The 21260-nt window shown below is 28.6% G+C and overlaps 1 protein-coding gene across 3 annotated transcripts in view; it reads right to left on the bottom strand.

Annotated features, from left to right (window-relative positions):
* The window catches only part of LOC107020429 (OBERON-like protein), a 5874-nt gene extending 927 nt beyond the window's left edge, over positions 1-4947 (bottom strand). Inside the window, exons 1-2 of one of the 3 annotated variants that reach the window (XM_015220781.2) lie at positions 4736-4947; positions 2628-3729 (exon numbers count right to left, since the gene is read on the bottom strand). In XM_015220781.2, coding sequence (XP_015076267.1) covers positions 2628-3717 — 1090 coding nt within the window. In that variant the 5' untranslated portion in view covers positions 3718-3729; positions 4736-4947. Of the gene's footprint in view, positions 1-2627; positions 3730-3831; positions 4650-4735 lie in introns of those variants that run through there. The other 2 variants (XM_015220782.2, XM_015220780.2) reach the window with 2 other exon arrangements.
* Between the last annotated feature and the right edge of the window lie 16313 nt (positions 4948-21260).

The following is a 21260-nucleotide window of genomic DNA, read 5'->3' as shown; positions in this document are numbered from 1 at the left end:
GGGGGGGGGGGGGGAATTCAACGAGGAAATTTATGACTTAAAGATCTCGTACACCTAATCCACACATGACAAGCTACACTCTTTGGGCAAGTTTACATGTTATTTGAGACAGCAACATGCTCACCTCGTCTGTCTCGTTACAAGACAAGCAGTTTCAATTAGTTGCACATTGTGATGTAACATTAATTAAATCCTTTCTACACTACTTAAAATGCACAACTTAGGTGTTCAAAATTGCTTAGAAAAGTCAGGACTATTAGCCAGAGATGATCATACTAACACGCGGATATAGCAGCTAGAAACCAAACTACTACCTCACTTCCCACGATTTATTTCTCCACTTTGATTCAATGATAAGATCCACCATTCGGCCAGTCGTCCTAACAAATAAATTCTATATTTTGCAGTCCAATAATTAATATCCACACAATAGTAACAATGTTTCCATGCATATTCTCATGTAAGAAAATGTGATGAACCTAATGAATGCAAGATAAATAACTGCCTAAAACTTGTCAGGGGGTGTGGTGAGGGCTAGCAAAATCTTTTTCACTTGACAAACTTAAATTACATTTTAAAAAATGGTTTTTTGCTTTGAGATAATTCAAAAGAACTTTAGTTACAACAACAATACCGATTATAATCCCACAAGTGGAGTCTAAGGGAGGGTGGCGTATACGCAGCCTTACCACTACCTTGTGAAGGTAGAGAGTAAGTTTATGATAAACCCTCGGCACAAGTAAAACATATAACAAATCGAAAAGGAAATACAGCAGTGAAGAAAGCATATAGGAAATAATGGAAAAGGAACAGTAATAACAAATAGTACAATAACCGAAGAAGAGGAAATAACATGTAACAATAAAATCGAAGAAAATAACGTAGGAGGAGAATCAAAAAAACTGTAGTTAAATTACTAAATAGGCATTAGTGTCATCCATAACCATTAAAGGGTAGATCATTTAGAAGGCAAGATTAACCTACATATTAGGTTAGGTTGGATTTATCTCAAAGTTTCTTCAGATTATGCCAGATTCAAAATTATAATCTGGTAATGACTCTGAGTGAACTTGGTCTGGTCTGGGAACGATATCCACCGAATTGTGACAGTAAAGGATAATTTAGCTCCTCATACATGACGGGAATTCGCAAAACATCATTCTCCTCCTCCTGTCTTCTTCTCCCTCTCTCCAAACCAGCCTATCTCTAACCTGATCATTTGCATGGATGTTTGAAGATCTATAAAGATGTCCTTGTTATTCGAGCTGATCAATACAGAATCTGTCCCTTTCTTGTCAAAATTTTCTGTAAATCATCTTTAACACACTTAAACTAACTTACATTAGCAGTCTATTCTCTCTCATTCGTCCTAGCTTAAACATCATTTCTCCCCCTTCTACATCCCTAATAGCTTTGCCAAGGTTTAGCCAATTCATTGGCTAATAGATTTCTTAGTTTCTCCCTTAGCTTCTTATACACTTTCGAGGTTTCACTATCTTTTTCATTCCACCACCATGATTTCAATTCTCGAGGTCCTAGCCCCTAGGCAAGGGCATACCGCATACCCAGTAGCTTAGGCTCGAACCTTGTATGTGTTAAAAGAATCATTTAATATGTATAGATAATTTATTCAAAATCTAGTAAACTACAAGGATTGTTATCTAGAACCCATAAATTAAAATCCTGGCTCCGCCTCTAGTGCTATGCCTTCAAATATCACTACTTTCTCCCATCTCCATCCACTTCTAAGTTCCATGCTACATCATCCAATATCATGTCCTTAAATGCTAATTGATTTGTGCCTCTTAGTGTTCACAACCGTATTCTTTGTTGCATGCAACTCATCTCCTTTCAACATCACTACTTTCTTCTATCTACATCTACTTCTAAGTTCCATGATCCATCTTTCAATATTTTGTCCTAAATGCTAATTGGTTTGTGCGCATGCAACTCTTCTCCTATCCCTCCACTATTCCAATTACCTAAGACCACCAATCTATGCAAAATGCTTGAGGCTATAAAGATTGAAAAAAATGTATGGCTAATAGGTTCGTGAAAACTGATGAAGTTTGGCCAAGAGTATATTGTAATTAAAAGTTCAATATTAGAAGAGATGATTTGTTATATTCTCAAATAGATACAGATACTTGATGATCATTGCACGAGCTTCTTGGTACAGTAAATGATCCAATCAGAGGGAGTCATTTGACACCCCTTCGCTCGGAAAATTACATTCTTTAGCTAGGTCAAAATTTGAGTTTTACGTATATAGTAATACGTTGACACCCTTTATTTTCTACATGTCTCTACTTCTTTTATATTGTGACACCCCTTAGTAAAATTCTTGGCTCCGCCACTGTAATAATACACCTTTTTATTCAACCTAGCCTACTAAAGAACACTAACTATAGACCAAAAAAGCCAGAGAGAGCAGAGGACCAATAATCAAATTGTGACCTGCTACATTTGATTTCTTGTTAGATGCATCAAAGCTTTCATTTCAATCTTTTCTCAATCTCGGACAGACCAATTCAAGTGTTGTCCAGAATAATCAATCATTTATCAACTACACCCCAATCACAAATAGTGGAAAAAAGTTAGGACAATAACTAAGATGTCAGGCTTACCTTGGAAAAAGGATAAGATCACTTTACAAGCCATTGGGTCTGCAACACCACCTTTCAGCTTTTCAACGAGTTCCTCGCATTTCCAATATAACTTACGGCCTCTGGCATCCTCGCTTCTCTGGAAAATTCTCCTGACGAAATCGAGCTCTCTAACAAAAGCTTCAGCATCCCAAGTTGGAGCACAGTGCTGGAACACATCTTTAACCCAACCTAATAACTCAGATGTCCTACTGCAAGCATGGCATCTGAAGAGCGTCTCGGCTGAGCTAACTCCAACCTTAACAGAAGGGCCCGTTCCAATCTGCCCATTGCTAATGGCACAATCTGTATGTGTCCAATGAGAACAGAGATCACAACCAATCCATCTGCAAGTGTTGACCTCAAAATCAAACTTGTTACAAATAGCACACATGCAAAGGTTGCAGAAACCATTTTTCTTCGAGCAAATTTCGCAGCTACACTCCTCTGCTGGTAGCACACTACCACATGCTATGTTTCTGCACCTCTTATACAAGAAAATGTCAATGAGAGAAGCTTGAGAGAGACTGACACTGGGATGCAAGAACGCCTGAATTCCCGTCTTGATGGCAACCAGAATTTCTAGCTGGGTACGGTGTGTTAAACACAGGATTCCTTCCGTCAACTCACCCCTACAATTCACTAGCCTTTGGAGGAATTGAAACTCATTTCTGTGCTGAGCACCACCTGACCCTTCAAGAATGACCCGAAGTTCATATTTGAACTTCTCTAGATACTCATCTGGGAGATTTCGCATCCTGTCAGCTATAACGTCAACTCTTTCTCGGGCAATGTCTCGAAGGGAAATTTTGTCTGAGTTTGGCATATTGCGGACAACAGAGTGCTCAGCATAGCCATTCTCTTTCTCCTTCTCCAGCTTTTTTGCCATCAAAGCATCAGATGTTGGCCATGTTTCGCGTGAGCTAGCACTTTCAGATGGTGAGTCACGAGCCTGATCAGAGGTTGAGCCACGTTCTTGAGGATTAGGAGATCCACATGCATCAGGAGAGACGACCAAGGATAAAGACGTCTGAAGTCCACCAGGCCGTGGTTGTTGGCGTGGAGGCAGCATTAGTCCGCGACGCTGGTGATCAAAGTAAGTCACAAAAGGTTCCCGTCAGCAAATGTTCAGATATGTGCCAAACGGAAAACAAACAAAAAAACCGATGTCTGATCCAGTAATCACCATGCTTCAAATGCATTTTCACTTCTAATACACAATTTTGAACTCGTTCACAAGTCTTTCCCTCGAAAGAAACAAAAAAACAAATCACAAGATATATTACCCCATCTTTCTAAACATAAAAACATTCTAACAAAAAGTATACAAAGCTTGTTTTTGTTTAAACTGCGAAAAAAAGAACACCATATATTTCCAAGTACAAGCAAACATATCTTACCACCGATATCTCCTACTTCCAAAAACTATCACATTCAAGCTAACATTTACTTTTCCAAATTCCTCTATGCTTTCTCTAGTTCCATCACTCCAAAGAAAAAGACTTTTTTGTTGAACAGTGAAGTGTCAAAACACACCTAAAGTATACCAGCTTTTCGAGTTCCACACCTAAACTATTAGATATGCGAGTTTCCTACCTAAACTACCACCAAATGTTTATCAAACACACCTCGACTAATATCCAATGGTGCATGTACTACACTCTCTTATTCAAAAAACAAAATAGTGCTATGAACTGCCATGAACTCTACTAACAACAAACACTAATACTACCAATTGGTCATGCATCAACAAGAAATTACTAACTTTACACCAAACCCTAACAAGAATCATCCAAAATATCAACAATATTTCACATTTATACCTTGAAGAACAGGGCAAATACAGGACATCAGCTAACATTAAATCAAAACAGTAACAAAAGTTTCTAACTTTATATCAAACACTACCAAACTTCACAGCAAACAAAGAACATCTGTTACTGAGCAAGTAACATTAGATCAAACAAAAACAACAAACACCCAAATTCACAAATCCCTTCAAAAATACAAAAATAGCTAAAAACAGCATACACATATAGCATAAAGAACATAAAACAAGATCTGGGGTTTGTATAAAAATGAAAAATTACCTGCCTGAAATTCCTTAATTGATTGATAAAATAACCACAACAGTTGAATCAATTAACAAAAAAATTATTTCTTGAAAATCATACAAAAAAAAGGGTCTTGTAGAGAAATTAAAAATTTGAAAAAAATGGGCTCTCAAAATTTTTTCCCTTTCATAAAGTTATGATTTTTATTTTGTGCTAATGTTTTCTTTACCCTTTTTTTTTGTGAAGACGAAAGAGAGGAAAGTGAAGAAAAAATTTGCTGACCGAATTGGCAAGTAGACGGTTGTCGGATGACTTGGAATTTTTTATTTTTTAATTTAATTTATTAATATTATTATTATTTTTAATTCTAATTTTATTTTATTTTTAATTTCTCAGATGAAATTGGATCAGTATCTAATTTTTTCTTTGGACCCACATTTGTTAACCGCGTTTGACTTTGTGTTTACCTATGTTTTTTTAAAAAAAAAAAAAGTACTGAAAAATTCGAGATAATTTTGATTTTAAATTTTGAAAATATTAGTATATTTTTATATAGTTTGATTTGATATTTTGTGACATTATAAATTGATAATAATGACTTATCTGATTTTGACTTATGTATAGTCATGTTATAACAAAGTTTATTCTTTTATAAATCGTTCCAATATACTATCGTCTTATACAAGTATAAAGATATAAAAAAAGGTACAAGCAAATTCATTAGTTAATCAATAACAAAAAAAAATTATAATCAAAGTAGACAGAGTTTTAATATATGAATAATTAGTTTTGTACTAATACTATTTTATAGCATTATGATAATATAAATAAATTATACTATATACAACAATATACTTTAGTGTGATATTCACTACTTATTTTATAAATCCATATATCGAAGTATTTGATTGAAGTACTAAATATTTTGTATGAATTAGAATACAAATACATAAAGTTTTTAAGGGTATAAGTTATAAAATAGTTTTGGCCAATACAAAGGGATCATTAGACCTAACGAACGCTACTTTTATCTTGACCGAACAAGCAAAACTAAAGTCCTCAGAGAAAATAGTGAAAGAAATTGAATGAGAAGCTAAGCAAACGAATAATCGACAAATCAGGTCTAAGCTGAATTTTTTTTATTCAAATCATGTTTTTTACCTAATCACTAAAAATGTACCTTTTGTATCGATGGTATTCGAAAAAATATTATGAAATACTTATTTATATAGCTCAAATTGAAATAAAACATGACAAATCGACAAGGAACGTGTGTTAATAATCAAAAAAAATTCTGAAAATCGATGACACATATATGAAATTCAGATATCGATAGGCCGTTAAGATTAGATTTATTTGTCTACAACTCGATTTTGGTACAAATCCACAAAGATCAAAGTTGGAGTGTCCGCCTTGCTTCTATTAAACTTTATTACCAGATCTATGTCACCGGCAGAATTGAAACACATTTTCATACATCTAACACGCACATCACGAGTTGTGCTCGATCGAAACCCTATACAGAAAAAATGTATATACGCAAACGTATAGATCCCCTTTCTTCCCTAAAATGCATCTTTATTCCAATTTTGCAAATATTCGATTTCAATTCTTTTCATCTCTCGTTTATTATATCCTTTTGTTACACTCGATCTTGATAATCAAATATAAACATTCTTATTAATTCTTTGGCACATATATTTGTTTGCTAATCTTTTTTATACTTTGCATCAAGAATAAAAATGAAAAATAAAATTACAACTCAATCAAATCAACGAATCAATAAAATTCTTACCTCCATGACAAAGATGATAAAAGGAATTTGAGGATAAATTGAAGTGATAGAGGTGGACTCTTGTATGCTAATTTTGCCAATGTCCTTTGGAATGAATAGTGAATAAACAAATGTAAAGTTAAATAGTAGGAAAATTTTATCAAAAGACAAAAGAGCCCTTGAATTTGATGTGATGTCAAGGACATTTAGGAGAATTTAAGTGATGTTTCTAAATTTTGTTATTTTAAAATTGATCTATATTTTGAAAAGATGTTTCTAGATATCAAAATTATATATATATATATATATATATATATATATACATATATGTGCGTATATATGTGCACATATATATATATATATATATATATATATATATATGTGTGTGTGTGTGTGTGTGTGTGCATAAAATTATCGCGTAAGAAATTATGCAGAAGCAATATCACAAAATTATATTTATAGGCTGATAAATATAAAAAATTAAAAAAGTCGGTTAATTTTTTAAATTGATCCCTTAGTGTCATAATAGACTCTAAAATGGTGAGATTGTACATACTATTTCACCAACTCCCTATGGAGGGTTTCATGATGGTTTCGCAAAGAGATGGTCCTGAAGTAATATTATCAAAATAGTTATGGGTTAATACACACGAAAAATAAAGAAAATCGTCTAATTTTTGTAAATTGGCCTTTAAATGTCTAAAATATACTCTAAAAATAGTGAGATTGTACGTAGTGCTTCCCAAATTCCTAAAGGGGGTTCCGTAAAGGTTTCACTACAACATCGTTCAAAAATCATATTACTAAATTACCTATTTCCATTAAATTAGCCCTAAATGTCCAAATTGGACTCTAAAATGGTGAGATTGTATGTACTTCTCCCCCACCTTCTAGCAGAGTGTTCATAAAGGTTTCACAAAGAATCATTCGGAAGCTATATCACCAAAATATATATGCGATAATACATATGAAAAACTGAGGAAATTACATAATTCATGTAAAGTGTCCACTAAATGTCCAAAATGGACTCTAAAAATGATGAGGTTGTGCATACTGCTCGCCAACTTCCTACGAAGAAATATGTAACATTTTCACCAAGAAATCATCCGGCAGCCATATCACCAAAAAAATTATGGCCTAACATACACAAAAAACTGAGCAAATTACACAATTCTTGTAAATTGTTCCCTAAATGCCAAAAACAGACTCTGAAAATGGTGAAATTATACTTACTACTCTCCCAACTTCCTACGGGGGAATATGTAATGATTTCACAAAGAAATCATCTGAAAGTCATGTCATTAAAATAGTCATGGCTAACAAACACGATAAAACTGAGAAAATGGCCCAATTCTTGTAAATTGATCCTTGCTCACCTAACTCCCTGCAGAGGGTTCCATAAAGATTTTGCAAAAGGAATCGTCTGAAAGTCATATCATTAAGGGATGGATTTCGACTTTGCTTTTTTAGGTCTCGGGCTAGCTTTTGACTTATATGGCGCTTAGGCTTAGCTCATCAAATATTTTCATAGGCTAACATAACAAATTAAAAAAATCGTCTAATTCGTGTAAATTGACTCCTATCTACACAAAATGGGCTCAAAAAATAATGGTGAAACTGTACGTACTGCTCCTCCAATTCCTTACAGAGGGATGGTTTTGTTAAGGTTTCACAAAGAAATCATTGATTTCACCGAAAAATTTATGGGCTAATACACGAGAATCAAAGAAAATCACCTAATTTCTAGAAATTGACCCCTAAATGCCTAAAATTGACTCTAAAAATGGTGAGAATATACGTAGTTCTCTCCTAACTCCTACGGAGGTTTTCGTAAAAATTTAAAAAGGAAATCATCCGAAAGTCATATCACCAAAAGATACTTAGATAGAATTAGGGTCGGAGAAGTGAGAACAAGAATTAGACTAGAAGATTAGTAGATATAGTCGATTGCTATCGTGTTTTGTGTGAAAAAGGTACAAGGATAGCCTCCTCTACCTACTCGCTTCTCCTTAGTAGTAGTAGTATTCAGTAATCGCGTTGCTGTTTTTTCTTGTCAACTTCAATATTTTTTTTCGATAGAACCGAGGTTCAATTGGATATAATTTCTCTATTCTTATAAAAGTATGAGTAAAGTACAAATTCTATTTATAAAATTATAGTAAATATGTTATTTTTATAATATAAATTTTTTTACACAAATCTCATAGTGTTAACAACTAATTTTATCTTATGGCCTACTATTTGCAAATTACAAAAATTCTTAAATTTGATGGAATCAAAAATATCACATCTTATTTTTAAGTACATCACTCAACATTTCGATATATCACATTCATTTCGATGCACTATGCAAAGTGATGTATATTAAAAATAGAAGAGAGTAATTAGAGAATGTATTAAAATAAATTGCGTATTTAGTTAATTCTTCCTATGAAATATCAAATGTGTTGTGCATTAATTTGTCGTGTACTTAAATGAGACTTTCTCTTTTCTTTTTGTCGTTTTTTTTCTTTTTTCTCTTTTGCTTTATTTGTAGAATTAGGTTAAGCAATGATTTTTCATGTGTCTACCAAAAATGCATTTGAATTCTGTAAAAAAATTTCTTTTCCTTTTTTAAATTAAGTTAAATTATATTATGTCAGATTTTTTTAAATTTTGTGATAAGTTAAATTATATTATGTCAGATAAATTAAAACGGAAAAATTAACTACATTTTTTTCATAGTGTACCTCATATACAATTTTAAACAGGTTCATTAATTTGCACTTTTGGTCCTATATATTTTGTTTTAATCTTAAAGTACATAATTATTTCTTAGGGCATAAGTCTATATTTTTGCATTATAATACATTATGCCTCGTATCCTTATTAAATAATGTATATCTCACTAGACATAAGCTCGATTGTTTGAAAATAAAATTAAAGATCAATCCATTTTTAAAGCAAATTATGCAATTAAATATTTTAAACTATCAAATCTTACATTAAGATATCTATAGGCAATACATCTTTGGTTATAAAAAACAAAGAGAAGTGATAAATTAAATAACATGATATGACGAATAAAATTGAATTGATACGATAAAATTCCTTTCACACATCTTTTGTGCATATAAGTTAAAACTCTCTTTCACTATAATAACTTTTGTTAGTAAAATTGAAAATATATTTGATCGAAGAAATGGCTATAAGGCGTGAAAATCATATAAAATCATCATTACAATATCACAATATAACTCATAGCTAATAAATAATATTTCAGATACTCCATTAGTATTAGTGATATGTTTTTGTTGTTTAGCTATATAAGTTATCCATCGCTAATTTCTGATTATTATTTTTTGTCATATAAGAATTGGGGGGGGGGGGCTAAACATTGGTCAAGGTTGGATTCAGTTTCGAATATGATTAAAACTTACACAACATGCATGAACTGTAAAAGCCAGTAAATTATAAATGATATAAGCTAGAATTTAATAATATGACACATGATAAATATTTCTAAGATATTTATATTATATATATATATAGAAGCATACATAACTAATCCCAAGTTTTTGGGTTTTTTTCTTTTTGGGGATAGAAATATATAGCTAGCTAGTATATTTTTTTTCTTCTTCCTATTCAAAGATGTAGAGAAGTGAAAGGGAGTCTTAGAGTAGCGACAAGAATATTTCACCTTATGACTCGTGTGAAAACGATCTCTTTAAGTATGTGTAGAGTAATTTCGACATGATCTAATTAACCCTTCACCGATCATTCTTGCATGCACATGACAGGAGTTTAGTACATCAAGTTGTTTTCTTTCCTCTTTTCTAAAGATGTAGAGAAGTATCAACATCTGAATGTGAGTTATCACGTTTAATTAGCTTAGGAGTACTCCTCACAAAATTCCGCGATTTGATATCTGGCCATAAGGAGAGAGAAAATCGAGAAGATGACTTGTCATTATTTATTGGAGAAACCATGTTTAATTCAGAGTGGAAATAAAACTTATTATTATTGTATAACTCCACATCATGATGATCAAAATGCATCAACATATTCTTTAATAGCTCTTTCTCTTGCCTCATCTTCTTGATTTTTTGCAATTGTTTGAACCTTTCTTGTAACAAAGAAATAGAGGACTTAACTTCCATTTGATCACTAGTAGTGTTTTTAACCATTGAACTTATAATATATGATAAGATCAAAATTTGCAAGAAATGAGAGATGAAATTGGTTTTTTTTGTGATATGAGTTTAAGTTGCATGGCTATTTATACAAAATATTGTGTAGGGGTATTTTGGTCTTTTAACATTGATTTCTTTTGGTTTCAAGAATCAACAAAAAGGTACAAAGTCCAAAAGAAAAAAGATGTTTAATTTGGTCATGGCTAAGTAGTAGTGATAGTCTTTTTTTTGTTTGGAGTAATATGTGAGGGTAAGTGGCTAAAGTGGAAAATGGTGAGAAAAAAAATCCAAAAATAGGTTAAAAACTAGTACATGGAATTGTGTGTTTGAAGGAATAATAATAGGTTATGTGCCAGATTGGTCCTCTTTTAACTTTTTGGGGAAAATTAGTGCCTTTTTTGGTGTCCATTTGGTGCACATTAACCATTTTTTATTATTCAAATTTTAATTATATATACCCTTAATATTTTCAGTGTAATTTAACATATTAATACACTATAACAAAATACCTTTTAGCGATAATTAATATACACATTAACAAAGTATGTTAAGCATTTGTTATTGGAGTCAATGTCACTTAAAGGCTTTAGGGACATATATAAAGAATGTTAATTGTCGCGCTAAAAATATATATTTAGTTACAATTAAGTTATTGCGTTAAAGATTATTTTTGATGTAGTAATAATAGGTTGAATGTCTTATTTTGTAGGTACATATTTCGTGGTAAGAGTGTTAAATATTGAATCACTGATCTTTTAATGTGAATTTAAAAATTGAACTTATCGTACGTTTAAATTATGCATCTGCGCCTATAATTATCTTCTAGGTATGTATAAATGTTAAACTATTTCTCTTTTTATTTCCAATTTAATTTACCTTTTTTCTTGTTTCTATGCTAAAAATAGCTTTAATTTGTAGTATATGAAACTTTTATTTCTAGTTATTGTAAACATTGGAAGGTAGTGTTTGGAGGAGAAAATAAAGCATAAAATGACAAGCAAATAGAAGTGGGAATTATCATAGGAGTCCATGATTCCTTACTTATACTAAAATACAATTTAATAACATTCTTTCTCCCTATATATAAGCTATATAGCTTTGCTTTTTTATAATTATATAAAAATATAATAAAAATAAAACCAAACATTCTTTCTTGCCTACCTAATCCCAAATTTTGGGGTTTTGTCTTTAAGTAATTGGATGATAGTGGCATGCAAATATGAAAGCTGCATACACTAATGTTATGTATATATTGGTGATGTGTTATTCGATGTTCGATATCTATTTTGAATTTTGATTGAATATACATATTGTTGATGTGTTATTCGATGTTTGATGTCTGTTTTGAAATTTGATTAAATATACATATTGTTGATGTGTTATTCGATGTTCGATGTCTGTTTTGAAATTTGATAGAATATAGTCATATAGAAATTATTTTATTAGAATTTACGTATTGTAAAAATTATTTTTAGAGCTCCTAATAATAAGATTTATTCCGCTTCAAAAGTTTGAATCAAAACTTTTGATTAAAGGAAAAATGATAATGTTCTATGATTGGTATATTTTTTTTTTCTTGATTATCTATATATTATATTTATTTATTTTTTCCAAAACATGAACAAATGACAAGTTACAAGTATTTTCTTGGAATGTTTTGCTTTGAAAAAAGTAAATAAAGTTGTGTTTTTTGAGAGTAGACAACGCGTGCACTTAATATTAAAAAAAGATAACAAAAAAATGTTAGGTTATATGAATTGGATAATATAAGAAAAAAAAATGTTATACTATCGATGTAATTTTAACTTGTAATTGCCTATTAATTTCTTGTTTTATTTTAATTTATGTAATATTATTTGATATTGATATGAAGTTTAAGAAGAAAAATAGAAAATGAAAAATATTTATATTCATGGTCTATATGAACTCTCGTTGAATGCAAAACGAATTTTTTAAAATTAAATTATTTCTAAATAGTCGTATAATTCTTTGCAAAACCGAAAATACGAAGGTGCACCATGTATATATCGAGACAAAAAAAATACTAGCTTTTACAAAGTTAACATTTAAGTATATATAATTTCGTTATAATACATCGTTAATGCATATAATTTAACTAAACATATATACAAATACATATTTTATAAGCAAAGGCGAATTTAAAATTTAAATATCAGAAACGAGAAAACATAACCTACTAAAACTCTATGTCAGTTTGCTCAATATATATAAACAAATCAAAATACAAGAGGCTTGTTTTGTTTATTTCAATTTAGTTTAAGATTTTGATTTATCTTTTACATTTTCTTTTTATATGAAATATAAACTCAATTCATTCAATTTACTCGAATTAAAGTTGTGAAACTTACATAAATATAATATATTAAGAAAATATTCATTATTTATAGTAAGAATATTTTTTATTTATTTTTTCACTTTTAGTACACTTATAATATAATTTTAATACATATTATACATATAGTTCAAGTTTTATTGATGGATAATACATTTTATCACACATTTTAATACAATGTGTCAATTTCTTACCAAACAAACACGAAATATATTTTAAAACAATTATAATACATATATATTGCATACATTATTTATTTTTAATACATATTGCAGATTTATCATAGTATTAATATAAATGATAATAAATAAAAAATATTATTAAAATCAATAATTATTTATTAAAAGATATTCATTCAAATATTTTTCCGTTAAAGATAGAGTTATCTTTAATCTGATAGAGTTATCTTTAATCTCTAGACTTTTCCATTCAAATCCTTGCAAAATGGCTAGTTTTGCACATTCTTTTAACGAGGCCAAAATTTAAATGATAGCCCCAAGATCCTATTTATGCAAATTACCCATCGACAGACCCCCTACCGTTGGCCCAATAAGGTTTTATTGGGCCTAATAATCCTGGGTAATCAAATGCAAGTCAGCCCAATGTATGACATTGTTTGGGCCCAATACTAATTTTTAGGAAAGACTATCTAATTATACGAACGTTCCTATCATAAATACTAATTCACTTTATAGTTTGAAATAATTAAATATTATTTTGCTGATTAATATTTTCTTAATCAAATTTCAAGTTAGATACACCAGTATATATCATATATTTTAAGTTAGATACATATATCATATATACATGTATCTTTGATATCAGATCAATTTTAAAATACAGATACATAGGGATCGGAGAGAGGCGAGCGAGGGAATCAACGTATTTCACAAACATTTACTCATACATAGGTACAGAGACAAGCGAGATATGAGAGAGGTGAGCGAAATTGTATCCTAGATAAATGTTAATCATGCTTGCATACAATGTTTCTCGAACAAATCACACCTAATATGAATCACATGTATCTGAGTGCTCCCGTAAGATACATATATCTGGCAAAGTTAATATAGTACAAAAGATAGTTTTGAAAACTAAACATAATTAGATCATAAACTAGTGATATATATGTTGTTTGCTAATAGTCTTATATTCAATTAACAATTAAAAAAAAATAGCTCGATACACGAATTATCCTGCTTTCGTGCAAGAGTTAGGTCTCATTCTAAGAACTTGCATGCTTACTATTTACTTTTAGTAAAAGTATATATAGTGGAAACGTTTATTTTCCCTTGAACAAGTTATCATTGAAAAAAAAAATTAAAGTAAAGTTATTATTATTATTTATATTAATAAAGAGTAGTTGTTAAATAGAGAAAAATAGGTCTAAAAAGGTAAAAGGAGAAAAGGATTGAGCTTACACGTCCAAAAAGAATAAAACTAAAGGAGAAAGTGATGGCACTTAAGTTAAGACAATAATTAAATTTTTGCAACAAATAATAAATAAATAATCATTTAAAAATCATGACAAAATATTGATTCATTTAATCTCACACGAGTTTTCTGTAAATAAAAATAAATAATAGAATGTTTTTTTCTTAAATAATATAGCATGATTTAGATATTGTGTCAACTAAAGATGATCATAGATCTATCAATTTTTAAATGAAATTGATTAGAATCTTAATCTAATAACATTCATTTTCTAATTAATAGGAATAATAAGGTGAGGGGGAAAAATATAAATAATTTAGTAAATTAAGATTTAAACATAGTATTTAATTAATAAAAAAATAATTTGACGGAATACATAATTTAATTTCTTCAATCAGTGGATTGGTCAAGTACTCAAAAAATCAAAGCTTATCTCATCAATTTGTTGAAAAATAATGGATATATTAGTGGTAAGTGACTTAATTAATTAACTAGTTTCCACTTGATATTAAAAAATAATAGTAGGATTGTTATTATTTAATAATATATTGTACATGCAGCACCTAGTATTAAATTAAAAACCATTGGTTGAAAAAAAAAAAAAAACTTAATCCACAGGCTTTGAACTTTCATTGCTGCTAGAATTTGGTACAAATGAGAATTGTTTTTTATTTCTATATCGCGTTCGAGATTTATATTAAATTTCGATAAAGTTTAAATTGATCTTCATGAAATTTGAAATAAGAAATTTATAAAACAAATTCTTATGACTTGATCTTTTTACAGTCAAGTGACATTCAGCTTCAAATAATACAACTTATTTGTTTTGCCATATGGTACCAACACAAATCCAACATAAATTCTTTATGACTAAATAATTTATTTCAATCTTTTAATAGGACAAAAAAGGTTTAATGGAAATTCCCCACTAGTGAAAAAGAGCTAGAGAGAATATCAATGCGATCGCTTTTAAATATTTTACACATCAAATTAAAATTATATAATATGGTCACCTTTTTCTTTTTTTGCATAGCATGTTCTACATCATGATGAGTCAAGTCATTAATTAGCTTTTGTATGTGATAATTTAGGTAAATTTTTATATCCAAATGNCGATAATTTTGTAACACATGAGATATATTTTTTTTATAGAATAAATAATACGTGATATATGCATGTTTGTGAGTTGAGACTAGGGGTGAGCATTCGGTAATTCGGTTCGATTTTGTTTTTTTCCGTTTTTTTTGGTTTGCGGTTCTTGTACAATGTGTACCGAACACCGAACCGAAATAATTCAGTTCGATTCGGTTTTTATTATTTCAATTCAGTTTTGTTATTTCGATTTTTTTAATGGGTCTGCTTAGTTGGGCTTTTTAAAATTTACAAACTTTTTTGTTTGATTTTTCAGTTTAATGGGCTAAAAATAGTTACATCAAAAAGTGTCTTTTACTTTTTACTTTTTAATTTTAAATTATAATATTTATTATTTAACATTAATAATTAATATAATATAAATATATATTATAATATAATATATTTCGGTAAACCGAAATACCGAATAAAACAAAATTACATATCGGAAACCGAACCAAAATACCGAAAAATACAAAAACATATACCGAATATCGAACCGAAAACCGAAACCAAAATACCAAATAAATTCGGTTCGGTACGGTATTTCGGTTTTCTGGTGTTTATGCCCAGCCCTAGTTGAGACAGATATGATATTAACGTCAGATGTTCGCATTAGTGATGGTGCTAGACAAATTTATACGAGAGAGAGGATTGGCAAGGTAAAAAAAAAAGAGAATGATTGACATACTTTTGAAAATAGAATACAAATGATATCTCAGACAAATCTCACATCTTAACAAGAAATATAAGAAAATTAAAACCTTATAAGACATAAAGTAAACATATACGTTACATGACCTCTAGACTTAATGATGATGTAACTCGAGAGATAAATTTGTAAAATCTGTTTGTCTTTTAGATATCACGAAAGGTTTCACATTGACTTTTAGTTATCGTTTTACTTTTATTGCTACAATATACTATTTAACATAAATGTTTTCCTTCTTGTATATTGTCAATATATCCTACATAACTATGTCAATCTGTTAAATTACATGAAACGTTGCTCGTCTACTATTATAGTCATTATCACCAAAACAAATAAACAAAGTTGTAAACTTTTTTTACTTTTTTTTATTTTTACATTTTTTTTATTTTTACATCGTAACATCCATTATAAAAGGCGAGTATAAGAAAAATTAAGATTGATTTCTAAATTGATTCAAACTTTTAAAGAAATCTAAAGAAATGTCATATTACATATAAGCCTTCTAAACATCAAAAGGTTTCATTTTTGACTTTTCTTTTTTTCCTAGTAAATATTACCTAACAAAAAAAATTTATTTTGAAGAAGAAACAATTATCTTAATAGCTATGGCTGATTAATTGAAAAGTATAAGGCTATAGAAGAATGTGGTACAATGAATTATAAGAAATCGAATTTCTTTGCAATTAGAAATTTTCTTTTAAGTAAAGAATATCGATAAGTCTTTTTGAAAAGGAACACTTCATTCAAATGAACTTTAGAAGTGGTAATCTGATTAATTAAATTTTAAAACAGATATTAAACATCGATAAATAAATAAATATACGAAAATGAAATGTATAAGTAAGTGCCCATGCCAATTCTCATGGTTCCACTTGGACTTGTTTAGCATTAGTGAAATCAATTTGAAAATGATATATACTTGGACTTCTTTAGCAGGGAAATTAATAATTTTGGGGTCAAAAGTTTCAATTTTAGCTATATATTCAACATGATTTGTCTTTCAAGATATGGTCAATTATTCAATCATAATATATATATATATATATATATATATATATATACACACTTAAATTAGTAGAATGTAACAATAACTATATATCATTCATAAAATTTTATGGGCACCACTAGTTTCTAGTCATTAGTGTACAATTTTATCAGCATTTTTATTCATAATCAGAAATTTCAAATTTAAATTTCGAAAAGAAAATTACTAATAGAGAATTTATCCCTTCCAAAGTAAGACCTTTAAGCTTTGGACAGGAGATCATTTATAATAAATAATTTTATCCTCGTTTTTTATGACATGAAATTAAATTAATCTGACTCCAAAAAAACGTAAAACAACACATGAAAAATAAAATAAATAATTGTATATACTTGGAACCTTCTATATCATGACTGATCCCTCCACTTAACAAAAGAAATTAGAATGACTTAAAAGAAAGGGGATGAAAATGACAAAGGAAATAACTTGGGAGTAATGCTAAAAAAAGGCAAATATACTCTATATATACACAATATACTATATATATAGTATAAGAGAAAGAACATGGAAGATACATTAACGTCTCTTAGAAGCTACTTCTTGCATCACATAATACATACTTTCTATATTGCTTTAATTTATTTTACACTCAAAAAATTATAAATATAAGATATAATTTATTAAGTTATCCTTATTTATTTTAAAAAATAAAAAATTAAACACTATTAAAAAAAGTAAGCAATTTTTTAATATGACATAATTAAAATAATAATTATCTTTTATCTTGAGTTTTTAAAATGATAGACATTTTAAAATGATCGAAGTATTATTATTTTTTACCGTGATCATATATAAAGAACGCTAAATTATAATTTTAAAAATAAAATATGACAACTAATATTAGACTGAAAAAGTAATTCAAACAACTAATTATTTAAATAAATGAAGTTGATTAAAAACATGTGTATTTTAATGTTTGTTTCCACCTTCTAGGAAATTAGAACCAAACATTTTGCAAATAAAAACAAATCCAAACGCGGTCTTCTTTGTCGGCAGTACATAATATATTACCCTTAATTCTACGTTTTATTACGTTATTTGCCATTTATGACTTGTGTATGCAATTTCCCTATAGTTTCGATTCTCTAATTACTTTATGTACTATGTTTACAAATTAAATGCACATTATATTTACTTAGCTGGTTGAATCAACGAATGTTGAGTAACGTCATATATCTTGTCTACAGCAAAGTCCGCGAGGAACTGAGTGAATTAGATCGGAATCATGATTAAATATGATACTTGCTTGATAAATTTAGTTAAGAAATAAAATTACGTCTTTGCTGTCAGTTATAACTTTTGATATGATAATAATTGGTAAGCACTTGATCTAACAAGTGGTATCAAAACTAAGGTCGTAGACAGGTGTTTGGAGGTGGATGGTAAGTGCAATAGGCGTTTTGTCTCTATAGATTCATTGTCCGCACATAATGTTAAAATTTGAATAATTTAATATACACTCGACGATATCATTATATTTAGAGATTTTTAACAAAATAGATTAATAATATTAGAAAGGAACTATAAGTCTATGTATATATTTAGTGAATTTCATAAATCTTAACTTTGGTTCAAATCTATCTTTAAAAAAATTCTCTTAATATATTTATATGAGTATAATTTATTCAAAATATATGATAAGTATAATAGTTTTTTGTAAAAGTTAGAACTCCTAATTAGTATTTAACTTTATAATAAGTGGTTAACATATTTAGTATAAAGATTTTTTTTAATGAAATATGCTTTACACCATTTACAAAAAATATAAATATAAAAAGTGTTTTTACATTTTAAAAATAAATTATTATTGATGAAAAATAATAGAAATATAGTTAGAGGTTATATTTAGAAATAATAAAAATATTTAGAAACTGTAAAATCATAAATTAAAAATAAAATCAATAATTTATAATTTTTAACTACAATTACTCATAGTATCTATCGAACATGCAAATATTAAAATATTATTTATATCATAAATTAGTTTGACTAATTTATAAATTTAACCAAAAAAAATTAAAAAATACAAATCTTTCACTTGTCGTTTTGGTTATTTAGTGGTACCAAAGTGAAGCATACAAGTCAATTTTTTAGACATAGGATCACCAATTGGCAATTTCTTGTATAGTTTTTTAATTTTTCTAATTATATTAATAATAAATAGAAAGCCACAAGTCAAAATTGGCTCCTAATAGATACTTTTTTTTTTCTAGTTGAGATGTATATCGAAAATATTTTCTCTATTTCATATATATTTATATATAAAAAGAAAATATGCGTATATTTGATATCATATCATATTTTAAGAGATTATTTGATTCAAAGATAAAAATTATGTTGGGATTGTCTTCTTTTTTTTTAATCATTTTAATAAGATGACATAGAAAAAATTAATCACATTCATTCAAATTTAAATACTACGTGTGTTTATTTAATTCACTATTTTAATATGTTCTTAGTGTGTATATTTTACATTTTTACATATTTAATTGGATTCGTGAAAGTGTCAAATAAACATAGTTGGACCCTATTGCAAATGTTTAAATGGTAATACAAATAGTAATTGAGTTGTTGATGGTTGATGTGAAATTTCGTGTTTAACTTTAAGTATTTATATATATTTTTAACTTTTGTAAAAATATGTATTTTGTTACAATTAATTTTGTACATGATCAGTTATTCAACATATACGTGCAACATACGTATTGATAACTAACCAATTTAAATAAAAACAAAATTTAATCGTTTCACTCTACTTATAAAACATATTATGAATTGACTGTGTAGGAGATAAACCTCATAATTCATTTGTAACTCTTACTTTGGATCTAAATATCACATATCTTTATTTAATTCACAGTCAATATGTTTACACACTTTTTACATATTTGATTGAATCATTACAAAGTGTCAAAATATTAGAATTAAACCCACCATATGTGTTTTAATATTTGATTGAATCATTACAAAGTGTCAAAATATTAGAATTAAACCCACCATATGTGTTTTAGTGACACTAGTCTTATTTGAGATATTCATCTGAATCTTCGTGTTGACTTTAATTATCTACGTATATATTCAGCTTTATAAAAATGTATAGGGAAAATGCACAAGTACCCCCTCAACCGATGTCCGAAATCCCAGAGACACACTTATACTATACTAAGGTTCTATTACCCCCTAAACTTATTTTATACGTAATTTTCTACCCCTTTTGGGCCTACGTGGCATTAATTTGGAAAAAAAAGTCAATCAGCGTTGGGACCACAAGATAGTGCCATGTAGGTCGAAAAGGGGTAAAAAATTATTAATAAAATAATTTCAGGGGTGTAATAGGATCTTTATATAGTATAAGTGTGTCTCTATGATTTCGGGTATAGGTTGAGGGGATACTTGTGCATTATCCCAAATGTATACTTTATTACTATTAATTTTATATATAATTATATTATTCAAACATATACATGCAAATACAATATACATGTTGAAAATTAATCCAAATAAAATAACAATAATCATTTCACTCTACTCGAAAAGAATATTATAAATTGAAAGGAAAAAAAAAAGCTGAACTCATTGATTCAAATTTTAACCATTATTTTAAATTCAAATGTCACATTTTCATTTAATTCGTTATTTTGATATTTTATCGACGAGTTATATACTCTTTACATATTTGATTAGTCAATAAAAATATCAAAATAACGATGATGTTCACGTAAAAATTGCTATCACTTTTAAATGTCTATTGTATATACTCAAACTTATACTTCATTATTAATTAGTAATTTTATACGTAATTATTTATTTGATATATACGTGCAACGCAAATAATGAGAAAAAATATTATGAAGTGATGTAAAAAAAAAGGAGCAAATAAACAATGACTAGGAATTGACACTTCCCACGTGGTGTCATCAAACTATGGTCTACACTTTTT

The sequence above is a fragment of the Solanum pennellii genome, chromosome 5, assembly GCF_001406875.1.
Source record: "Solanum pennellii chromosome 5, SPENNV200".
NCBI lineage: Eukaryota > Viridiplantae > Streptophyta > Magnoliopsida > Solanales > Solanaceae > Solanum > Solanum pennellii.
This window is presented reverse-complemented; position numbering and strand designations above follow the sequence as displayed.